This window comes from Arachis hypogaea, chromosome 15 (genome assembly GCF_003086295.3).
Source record: "Arachis hypogaea cultivar Tifrunner chromosome 15, arahy.Tifrunner.gnm2.J5K5, whole genome shotgun sequence".
In the NCBI taxonomy this organism is placed as follows: domain Eukaryota; kingdom Viridiplantae; phylum Streptophyta; class Magnoliopsida; order Fabales; family Fabaceae; genus Arachis; species Arachis hypogaea.
The window spans coordinates 16803293-16816070 of NC_092050.1; the positions used below are offsets into that span (position 1 = coordinate 16803293).

A 12778-nucleotide genomic window follows, 5' to 3' on the forward strand; every position below is an offset into this window, starting at 1 on the left:
CTTGTGGCGTGTAGGTGTCAAGTGAAAACTTGAGACTGAGCGGTTAAAGTCAAGGTCCAAAGCAAAAGAAGAGTGTGCTTAAGAACCCTGGACACCTCTAATTGGGGACTTTAGCAAAGCTAAGTCACAATCTGAAAAGGTCCACCCAATTATGTGTCTGTGGCATTTATGTATCCGGTGGTAATACTGGAAAACAAAGTGCTTAGGGCCACGGCCAAGACTCATAAAGAAGCTGTGTTCAAGAATCATCATACTGAACTAGGAGAGTCAATAACACTATTCGAAATCTGAAGTTCCCATAGATGCCAATCATTCTGAACCTCAAATGGATAAAGTGAGATGCCAAAACTATTCAAGAGGCAAAAAGCTATAAGTCCCGCTCATATGATTGAAGCTCTGTTTCATTGATAGTTTGGAATTTATAGTATATTCTCTTCTTTTTATCCTATTTGATTTTCAGTTGCTTGGGGACAAGCAACAATTTAAGTTTGGTGTTGTGATGAGCGGATAATTTATACGCTTTTTGACATTGTTTTTAGTATGTTTTTAGTAGGATCTAGTTACTTTTAGGGATGTTTTCATTAGTTTTTACGTTAAATTCACATTTCTAGACTTTACTATGAGTTTGTGTGTTTTTCTGTAATTTCAGGTATTTTCTGGCTGAAATTTAGGGACTTGAGCAGAAATCAGATTCAGAGGATGAAGAAGGACTGCTGATGTTGTTGGATTCTGACCTCCCTGCACTCAAAGTGGATTTTCTGGAGCTACAGAACTCGAAATGGCACGCTTCCAATTGCGTTGGAAAGTAGACATCCAGGGATTTCCAGCAATATATAATAGTCCATACTTTGGCCAAGAATAGATGACATAAACTGGCGTTCAACGCCAGCTTTCTACCCAAATCTGGCGTCCAGCGCCAGAAAAGGAGCCAAAACCAGAGTTGAACGCCCAAACTGGCACAAAAGCTGGCGTTCAACTCCAAGAAGGACCTCTACACGTGCAACACTCAGGCTCAGCCCAAACACACACCAAGTGGGCCCAGGAAGTGGATTTATGCATCAATTACTTACTCATGTAAACCCTAGTAGCTAGTTTATTATAAATAGGACCTTTTACTATTGTATTAGGCATCTTTGGTCTCAGTTTTAATCCATTGTTCATCTTAGGAGACTATTGATCACATTTTAGGGGGCTGGCCATCTCGGCCATGCCTGGACCTTCACTTATGTATTTTCATACGGTAGAGTTTCTACACTCCATAGATTAAGGTGTGGAGCTCTGCTGTTCCTCAAAGATTAATGCAAGTACTACTGTTTTCTATTCAATTCATCTTATTTCGCTTCTAAGATATCCATTCGCACCCAAGAACGTGATGAAGGTGATGATTATGTGTGACGCTCATCACCATTCTCCCCTATGAACACGTGCCTGACAAACACTTCTGTTCTACATGAAATAAGCTAGAATGAATATCTCTTAGATCTCCTAACCGGAATCTTCGTGGCGTAAGCTAGAATGATGGCGGCATTCAAGAGAATCCGGAAGGTCTAAACCTTGTCTGTGGTATTCCGAGTAAGATTCAATGATTGAATGACTGTGACGAGCTCCTAACTCGCGATTGCAGGGCGTTAGTGACAGACGCAAAAGGATAGTAAATCCTATTCCAGCATGATCGAGAACCGACAGATGAATAGCCGTGCCGTGACAGGGTGCGTGAGCATATTATTCACTGAGAGGATAAGATGAAGCCATTGGCAAGGGTGATGCCTCCAGACGATTAGCCGTGCCGTGACAGGGCATTGGATCATTTTCCCGAGAGATGACCAAAAGTAGCCATTGACAGTGGTGATGTATCACATAAAGCCAGCCATGGAAAGGAGTAAGACTGATTGGATGAGGATAGCAGGAAAGCAGAGGTTCAGAGGAACGAAAAGCATCTCCATTCGCTTATCTGAAATTCCTACCAATGATTTACATAAGTACCTCTATCCCTATTCTATTATTTATTATTCGAAAACTCCATAATTATTTTATATCCGCCTGACTGAGATTTACAAGGTGACCATAGCTTGCTTCATACCAACAATCTCCGTGGGATTCGACCCTTACTCACGTAAGGTATTACTTGGACGACCCAGTGCACTTGCTGGTCAGTTGTATCGAAGTTGTGACAAATTATGAATGTGTAATCACGATTACGCGTACCAAGTTGCTCACGTGCCAGGAATAGTTTGAGCATGGACATCACAATTTCGTGCACCGCATGGTTCTTAATTGTTCTATAATTTTTTTAAAACTTCTACATGATATAATTAGGGGTGTTCATGGATCGGATCGTATCCGCAAATTTACGGTAAATATTTGCATCCGATTCAAAAATTGCGGATACGATCCAATCCAAAAATTGCGGATATATGATCGGATCGGATCGCGGATATCAGCTCTACATCCACGTATCTAATCTGCGGATCCGCAGATCCGCACAATACTAATTAAAAAAAGTAAATATATATAATATTTACTTGTTTGTATGTTTTAGTTAGTAGTTATTATTCATATATTATTTTATTTTATTTTTTTTATTTAGAAAAAAATTGATTAAAAATATTTTAAGAATAAATAGGTTTAAAAGTGTGAAAGAAACATTTTTATTGAATTTCTTTTACATAGAAATATGATTAAAAAGAAAATATTCAATTATGCAGGTATACCCGATATCCGATCCGATCCGCAAATTTGCAGATCGGATCGGATCTGACACTAAAAAATATGGATATCATATCCGATTCGATCCGATGGAAATTGTGCGGATCGGATCGAATTTTCAGCCATATCCGATCCGATCCGCGTACACCCCTAGATACGATTGATAGCTTTTGCAACACCCATAGTCAATGTTGTTGAATTTTTTTCCCAAGGAAAGAAGAATTTTACTGCTTCTTCGTACAAATAATAATTTCCTTATGGCGAAGTCTCTCGTGTAGAAATTGATGCGGCTTCTACACATGTAGAAATGATGTGGATAGGTGCAATGTGCGACAAGTGTGTGAGTGAAGGAGCAGATGTGACTTGCTGCAGGAAAGGCGTCCTCTTAATTCAGAAAGTACAACTCCCTCCACGTGATCTGGAAACAATATCAGGTTGTGTAATTAGGCTAAGTAAGGATAATTAGCATTAGTTGAACATGGGCCTCATGTTATTGGGCCTTTTTTGCACATGTTGAATGTTTCTTAAAATGTTGATGGGCTTGGGCTATGTGATTTACAGGAGTTAGAATAAAATCTTACAGGAGAAGGCAAAAAATATGTAAAGAAAAAGGTTAATTGGAGAAAGAAATTCAATTGGAGTTTTTTTCTATAAGGGTTTTCCCGCTGTGAATGTCGGACCCCTTGGAGTAGAGTTATTTGAGAAGAGGTAACTATATCAAGTGCAGTGGAGTTGCCCTTTCTTTGATGGTTGTCGAGTCAGCTAAGATTGGTGGGCGTGGTATAGGGTTTAGGGAGCTTGGCTGGTTAACGCGTTAGATTTACGGAAAATCTGCATGCCATCGGTGTAAAATCGACAGTGTTAAAGGTATGAGTGTGTGAACGAATTCTTAGTTGCTATTTATGCCTCTGATTTTAGACCTATATGACTGCTTGTGAAGTAATGCAGATATAAAGTATTGTTGAAAATTGATAAGGGTATAACTGGTTATCTGTTTTATAATTTAGCTGAGACATGTTGTTTATGGTTTTTATAATTTAGTTGAAAAATAATTTGTTTTATGAAATATCAGAATGAATAAAATAGTATAAAATTATTTGTTTGTATTATTTTTTTATTTCATAGTTGGAATTCATTTAGTTCAATGTAATTTAACATGATAAACTTATCTTTGTTATCATGAAGTAAAAAAATAAGAGTAAAATTGAAATGTTGTTGACGTTTAATGAAAAGAATATATATAAGAGTGAAAATCAGATGAACAACTTGTTCCAAACGAAATACATCATCATGACGGTTTATGTAAGTATTCAGTAGATGATTTGTGACTTGTGATAAACTGAAATCGATGATATTAGGCCTTGGGAATTTAACTTAGAAAATCTATTAGACCACTTGTTTTATGTAGTCATGGTAGTGTTATGTGAATTTTGACTAATTGTTATTTAATTTGGTATCTGCGATGAAGTATCTGGTGGATGCAAAGTTAGGAGTGGTTGTATTTGTGGAGTGATACTTGTTAGTGTGAATGTGCCTAGTACTGCCAGAGGGATTTGTAATGTGTGTCATAGAAGTATTAAGTAGTACCAATATTCTTTTCATACGGATCGGACTTGGAATACATTAGGGAGCGTGAGAAAATTAGATGACGAGTTATTTGTTGATTATTTTTTTTCAGATGGAATACACTGGTCATAGTGAGAAATTCTGCATGGAGGATGAAAGCGATTGTGTTGGTGACGTAGTCAGTTCAGATGCTGATGAATTTGATGTTGAGCAATTGGATCCAAGTGGGCAGGATGACGTGTCGGATGGAGATGTATTTGGTCTTACCGCAGCTGAAATAGAGAACAAGGTTTTCAGAACAGAGGAGCGTGCTTATGAATTCTATATGAGGTTTGGGAAGTGCCATGGGTTTGGTGTACGCAAGGGAGACTATGGGAAGGATGATGACGGAAATGTAATTAAGAGGAGATTCTTTTGCAACAGAGATGGGTTAAGGGATGAAAAGCACTATAATAGATTCGATAGAAAAAGATGTCATAAGCCTGAGACAGAAATGAACTGCCAGGCTAAGTTGTCGATATATCTTAACAAAGAAAGTTCGAACTGGAAGGTCCGGAAAGTCATCCTCGAGCACAACCATGAGTTAGTAGCTAGGTGTATGGTACACTTGATTCCAAAGTTCTATTGGGTGTCAGGTGCGGCAAAGGATCAGCTATTTGGTATGCAAAGTTATGGGCTACCTATGTCAAAGATACTTGGGTACATGGCAGGGATTGCCGGGGGGTATCCACTATTGGGTTTCACAAAGAAGGATGCTTATAACTACCTTGACCGGACTAAGCGCGCTAGGATCGTAGATGGGACGCAAATTCTGCCATTGTCTATTTGGAGGGAAAGGCTTCTGTGGACCCTGTAGCAATGGCGAGGTATAACCTGACTAAGGAGGGTATGTTGGCCAACTTGTTTTGGGCCGATGGAATGAACGGAGCTGATTACCAACACTTTGGTGATGTCATCGCGTTCGATTCGACGTACAAAAAGAACAAGTACAGGAGACCGCTTGTAATATTCTCGGGTGCAAACAACCACAAACAGACGACGATCTTTGGGTTCGGGTTAGTGTTGGACAAGACAATTGCTTCGTACAAGTGGATACTAGAAAATCTCCTTGAGGTGATGTGTAATAAATTGCCATCTGTTGTAGTCACAGACGGCGATGATGCCATTATTGCCGCAGTTACGGAAGTTTTTCCTAGTGCTACCCATCGCCTATGTGCTTGGCATCTACAAAAGAATGTTACATCTAATGGGAACGAGCAGATGTTCAGGGACTTGTTTTCGAGGTGGTTGTATGCGGATATGTCGATAGATGAATTTGAAGCGGAATGGGCTGAAGCAGCGGATGAATACGGGTTACATGATAAGTTGTGAGCAATGCAGATGTACGAAAAAAGAAAGATGTGGGCGAATGCATACCTTTGCAACAAGTTCTGTGCTGGGTTTAGTACCACATCGTGATGCGAGGGTATAAATTCGCATGTGAAGAAATTCCTTAGCTCGAAGCACACTATACTGGAGCTTGTGCAAAACCTTGAGCTAGTCCTTCGTGAATACCAGAACAATGAGATGGTTGCATAGTTCAACTCCATTTATAACGTCCCTGTTATGACGACGTGCCTCGATCCAATCGAAAAATGTGCTGCCATGGTATATACACGGGCCATTTTCACCAACGTGAAAAAGGAGATAGATGCAGTTGGAGCTCTAAACATTGTTAGTAAGCGGAGGGTGTCGACGATGGTAGTGTACACAATGGAGGAGTATGGTAATCCCGGGAAGCCAGTGGTTACTTTGATCAACATGAACACAACAAAGTTGGAGTGTAGATGTAACTTTTATGCTAGAGAGGGGATACCTTGCCGACATATGTTTTTTGTGAAGAAGCATGAGCACTTGAAGACAATTCCTCATCGGTTAATTTTGAAATGATGGTAAAAGGACGCTAAGGCCGTTGAAGACTACTCGGAGAAGAAGGACGTGGCCGATGATCAGGGATTCTTGCTTCGGCATGCTACCTTACATGCGGCAGCTCAGTGGTTGTTGTTTCTTGGTGCGCAGAGCCATGAGCTATTTAATGTAGCGATGAGGGGAATTTGTAGCATGTGTGTTGACATGGAGGGATTGCGCGGGGATGGCTATGATCAGACCAACACAAATACTGAAGTTGGTGTGCGTGATCCAACTGTCGTGCAGACGAAAGGGGCTCCTAGTACCCGGGGGGTAAATGGTAAGAAAAGAAGATGCATGACTTGCAGGCGAACTGGGCACACCAAGCGAAGATGCATTGAAGGATTCAAAAAGGCGTCTGTAAAGCTACACAACTTGGAAGATGATGCTAATGTGACACCACACAAAGAAAAGGTTGGTCTAAACATGTTTCATGTTGTTGTGTTGAAATGGGTATGTGGTTATGGTATATGGGTGGACTGAGAATTTAAAAGTTTTTCTCTTTGATTCTAATTTTTGTCGCTTATTTGAACTAGCTATATGTTTATTATTAAAACTGTTATGAGGTCTGGTTATAAGATAGAAGTTTCTAGAGTCTATTTTGTTATTTGTCTTTGTGTTTATCTTGTTCTTGATTCTCGGTTTGTGTCCTCTTTGTGAAAAGTTGGCGTTTTGATAACAGTGCATTTCCATTAAATTTGATTGGTCGTTTCTGATAAATACATGAAAATTAGCACTCTTTGAATTCTAGATTTAAATGTGGTTTGCTGATAATAAAATATGCTTTGAAATTGGATTTATGTAACCTGGTTTTGAAATTGGATTTTTGGTTTAAAAATATGGTTTTCGAGCAACGCAGAAATATCAAACCACCCATAGCGCCAACGGAATAGCTATGTAACATAAACCCACTGGCGGTCACAGTGCATATTGGATCTTCTATATCATACTGTATAGTGGAAGAAATGTTGGGGCATCAATGAATACCCCGACAGACATGATAAAAATTATGCAGCAACATAAGCAGGAAGATATCATCAATTAACTCTTAAACGATATGCAAAACAATTAAAATGCTTAAACAAAATATCATCAATAAAGGAAAATATAGCCTAACAGAAAAAAGGAGGAAAATTGGTTAAACAAATGGAAACCCTATTCATAAGGTAAAAAAAATTAACAACGCCCGCTTCTAGACATCATGGGCAACACCCTCAAACCACCCACAGCGCCAATGTAAAGGCTTTGAAAGATAAACCCACCGGCGCGGTCCTCATCGTTTGCTCATAGTACATAGTGCATACTGGGTCTTCTATATGATAGTCTATAGTGGAAGAAATGTTGGCGCCAACGAAAACCACAGCACAAATGAAACAAATTAAGCAGTACTGTAGGCAGGAAGATAGCATCACTTAACTTTTAAACAATATGCAACACAATATGCAACACAATTTTTAAACAGAAAAAAAACCCCAAAATAAATCCCTTTACTTTCATCCACTGCCTCTCTTGTCCAATTGTCCGTGCTCATCAGCATCTGAAGGTCTCATCCTGTCTCACTTATGAGATAGAAACAAGTGTCGTGATTGAAATATTAGGGTAACAATCATTCGGGCTACTGAACTTTTCCATCTAAAGGATTTAAGCCCAAACAAAATATCAGCAAAAAAAATAAAGCCTGACATAAAAAAGAAGAAAAATTGGTAAAAATAACGGAAGCCCCAACTGATGATAAAGTAAAAATATTAACAAAACTTGCAGAAATCATACAAAGCCATCATACCACCCACAGCGCCAAAGGAAAAACTTTGAAAGATAAAGGCACAGACACTCATCATGGTTTGCTCATAGTACATAATGCATAATGGATCTTCTATATCATGGGGTATAGTGGAAGAAAATGCAGGGGTGTCAATGAAAACCACAATACAAATAACATTCCACATAGTGCGACTCTGGCAGACTCCGCAATTGAAGATGGAGCCACTTGGCATATGCTCCATGCAACTAAAGTCACATTTTTTGGAGCCAAGCTTTCGTAATAACTGAGATCTCTAGAAACAGAGAACAAGGATGAGAAGATTGGTCTATTAGGATGGGTCGGTCCGTCAGTATGTCAGGTAACGGGTCGGTTTTGGTTGGGCCGGGTCAGTTATATGGGCTACGGCAAAGTCCAAAAAAAGGTATACCCAGAGAGAAAGTTCCGAGACGAGCTTGTTTTCACGGTGAAGGATCCTCACTAGTAACCAAGCTTAAGAGTTACCAAAAAATCTTGAATAAGGTTGGAAAAAAACTTTTCAAGCACAATATTGCAGCTCTCTTTTTCAAAGTAAAACTTACTTCTTATCTAGATCAGGCGCGAAGATATAAGCCACGACCACCAACTCTAAAGTCGACAAGTTCATTCCGGTAGGTGGATAGAAGGAAAGATCTAGCCACAGCAACAGGTCACATATCTCAACGAAACCCGGCGCCATGACATCAACATGTCCAAGTGACTTCAAGACTTCTTGTTGGATTTGGTTTGGGCCCAAACCACCCACAGCATCGTCCCCTAACCAGTAATCAAGTTTTCGCTGCACAAAATCGCCACATCAAAAAATAACTAGAACCGTAAGGACCTTAGAACCGCTGAATATTAACAAAAACTAATTGCCAATGGTACCAAGAAAACAAAACATACCTTAACCACCTTCAAAGGTTGCCTTGATGTCCCCTTCCTGGACACAACCTTGGACATTCTGGCATGCTTTTTTCCTTCTGCCGAGCATTTACTTGACTTCACAAGGTCTTTCGCCTCCCCTCTGATGTTACTTAAAATGGATTCAGCATTTCTAATAACAGCTTCCACCTCTCTAGTTGGCTGATCAACTTTTTTTGTCGTCCTCTGTTTGGTGTAACTCGCATTAGTAACATTACCCCTTCGTGCACTTGAACAAACCACAGCACGTTTCTTCTTTATGTCAACATCAGCAACCGTGGCTTCTCCTTTGCGCCTCGCCGCGTAGTCTTCCCACAACATGGCGATTACTTTGCAGTTCTCTGCCGCAAGCTCCAACAATCCTTTTATCTGCTTTCCTTGAGACTCCATGACTTTCCGCACAGCTCGATCGTTGTCCATCAACAGCTACAACAGAAATACGTGTAATGTCGACAACGATAAACCGAGTATGGAAACTTGCAACACTAGTACCATTAACAATATCACCGTACTGACCTCATGTATCTTGTTGAACACAGCCATGATCATGTCCTCCGGAGCAGATCCATCCTCTTCATGTGCATTCTTCTTCTCACTATTGATGCAAATAACAAATGACTGAGTACCTTCAAACATGAACCTTTCACACGGCTATGCATATGTTGACATGGAAAACAAAGACATACCTCACAATCTCATCTAACACGGATGCCTCCACCGATGCAAAGTTCGGAGGAACTTCTGTTGATCCTGGAGCTTCACCAATGCCATTCTTTTGATCACCCATTTTCATCCCTCAAGAATCCAACTTTACGCGCTAAATGGAACTTAGGACGATTACTGGGGTGTTCCTACTACCAGTACAACAGGACAAGTGACTTTATTAACCCAGGTGTCAATTCCTTTCTTTCACTAGGATAGGCCCTGCTTTGCACAAAGGGAATGAAATGCAACCAAAGGCCCAACCATTGAGGCCCAACAAAATTTCTCCCTTCTTTTGATGGTAATCTTCTGTTGCAAGATTTGTTACGAGTCACGAGGTGGTCACCGAGCCACTCACCCTAATCCTTCCAACTACTATCTGTCATGCTACTTGATAGATTGATTCGACATGGTTGATGGCTGTGAACACTTAAGTTAAATATTTATTTTTCAAAAGCAAATTACAAGTTTATATTCTTTTAGGGCATTGGAAACTTCTTCCCCGACCCCTTTATCCACGGCTTCACAGCTAAAATACACTAATCACCACCTATTTTGTTAAAATGGTCAAAGAATCACAAATTTGATTTCAAATTAACCATTAATTAATAGAATTGGGTTCACTTTAAACCAAAATATTGAGTAATCTTATCAACTAAATATTTAACCATTATTTACAACTACTTAGCTTATTCCACCTGTGTTCCTACCAAATAACAACGTACCCACTCGGCGCTTGCCGGATGTCAACAGGAAGAAGCAAAAAATCAGGACTCCAACACCATAAAATTAGCAACAAAATCACATTGTTAGTGTTTATACCAATATTCAAATACTGATTCAGAAATGGAAATCAAACCTTCATTTTCTTAATCATCCACCATATTCATCATAAGTAGAATATACATATCCATGTTACATTCAACTTCAACATGAATGCATACTACTCCACCAGAGATACTCACCCCAATGCTAGAAATGTTAGCAACCAGAACTTACCCTAATTTATCCTAAAGTAACAATATATTCAACTAGAGTAAAAACCTTAACCTTCAATAGCCACTGTCCTAAGCACACATACCTCAAACCCAAACCTAAATTGTAAAATGTACCACTACTCTTCTAGCATTTCATTTATCATCTCAACTTGATGCTGAAGATCAGCATTTTCCTCTTCTAGAAGACGAATCCGTTGTGCCATGGAAGCTAGACTGGCATCCTGAATCTCTCTCCAGCGTTCCTGCATGCGGGCAACTGTGCAGTAGTTGTAGTCGCATATGCTATATCCAGTTGCTGCTACCATTTTCTCCAACATTGCAAATGATACTTCCTGACGAGCCACTAGCACATCTGCTGAAGTGGGTCCGTGTGCAACGAGCTCCACACTCCTGCTGTTATAAGGCAGAACCACGGTGAACGCAAAGCGAACGGCCTCCTCACTAGACCTGTTCTCCTGGCATACGAAAATGGGAGCCCCGATGCTAAGGGATGACATGCACGCATTAGCAACAACTCCATGTCCTCCACGTGCAAGAAAGGTCCCACCTTCATCACACGGCCTTCGACACCACCTGCATCAGAAAACAAATTCATTTCCTTAATCCCTCAAACCAATCATACTCTAAAAGCTAACAAAAGCTTTTTAAATCAATTATTCACAGACCTTCTAAGGCATACAAGTTGCAGCTGCCACCGCAAACGTCCAGACTACTTGACGAGCTCCCACGGGTGTCTTCAGTTTCATGGGACGGCGGGCTTCCATACACTGGAAGTTGAATCAGATTCGGAAGGTCTTGCCCGAGGTCTCCCTGTTGATATTGCTCCCCTGCCTCGATAGCAAGCTGTTGAGGCTCCCCCCAAAATCTGCTGGTTCTGCAACGCCACCAAGCCACACCTTAGCCTCATCCAAGTCTTTGAAACCCTTGTAGTCATCGTTCTTAAACCCGGTTATCTGATGCTTGCACTCTAACCATGTGTCGTATATGCCAGGAACACGCCCCCTTCTCACCGCATAGTATTGATATCAGCCACCTTCCATTCTTGCTCGCTCTGTGATGTGAATTCTCTGATGAGTGTTCAACGGCAAATCTAGGCACTCCAGTGACTATATAATTCAGCTTCAGTATCTCACACAAAAGTATTCAATGTTGATGTGAAAACTCGGTGTGGGGTCCAACGAGTCTTGAAAAGCCTTTTTGAAAAAAGGCAAGCCTTCATGATGCGAATACCTTGGGAATATGGGAAGATACTGCACACCTCTAAACACTTTGACTACCTAATATGCCTGCTGCATATATATTATTAAAAGAAAATTCAAAACATATAAATTAACATTGAGACTACAAAATAACTCCTATATATTCATTTACTTGGTTAAGTACATAATGATTATATATTATTTATATTTATCAATATAACATAACTATATTTAATAGTTATTAATATAACATAATTATATTTCATTTTTAATACTTTAATTTTAATTTTCAGTTAACATAAATCCATTTATATATGTTGGTAGTCTTTTCATAATGGAAAAACTACCAAAAGTACCCATAAAGTTTACGAACGCTGGCAAAAATATCCATAAACTAAGGAAATTAACGTTGTACCCATGAAAGATGGATTCCGTATGACAAAAGTATCCAAATTCTAATTTTTTATTGATTTTTTAATAAAATTTCTAAACTACCCCACCCTAACCCCATTCTACCATCACTCCCTCTCTTCTCTTCTTCCTCTCTCCTCACTTATCCCTCAAAAACCCTCACAGAGTCACAGAAACTCTCCTCCTACCTCCTCATTGCTGTCCGCCACCCACCTACTCCATTACTGCCAATCTCTTCCCCTCTCACTGCTTCTCCCTCTCACTATTAAGGTGACTACAACACCTTCATCGCACACCTGTGACCCAACCTGAGGAGAATGCTGCCGTGGCACGCCTGTTGTAGCCAAGGAGAACGTCGTCGTGGCGCGTCTGACCCAGCCGAGGAGAACACCGTCGTCGCACACCTAAGAAGAGAAAGGGGTCGTGGTACTCTTGCATGCAGAAAGCGGGTTCGGTAAAGAGAAATCAGAGAAGAAAGGGAGGTGGCACTGTGGATGGAGGTTCTGCCATTGACGATGTTACAGTCGGTCGGCGACGAAAAAGGTATT

The 12778-nt window shown here is 40.2% G+C and overlaps 1 protein-coding gene across 1 annotated transcript; it reads left to right on the plus strand.

Moving 5' to 3' along the window:
- The first annotated feature begins 5130 nt into the window (after positions 1–5130).
- Positions 5131–5643, plus strand: LOC140179132 (protein FAR1-RELATED SEQUENCE 4-like). Its single transcript, XM_072217768.1, has one exon. It carries the CDS (start codon positions 5131–5133, stop codon positions 5641–5643), a length of 513 nt encoding a protein of 170 aa, XP_072073869.1.
- Positions 5644–12778: the final 7135 nt, after the last annotated feature.

Bases quoted from the DNA above. Each gene is read 5' to 3' on its own strand.
- LOC140179132 (XM_072217768.1), top strand. From the start codon at position 5,131: ATGGCGAGGTATAACCTGACTAAGGAGGGTATGTTGGCCAACTTGTTT.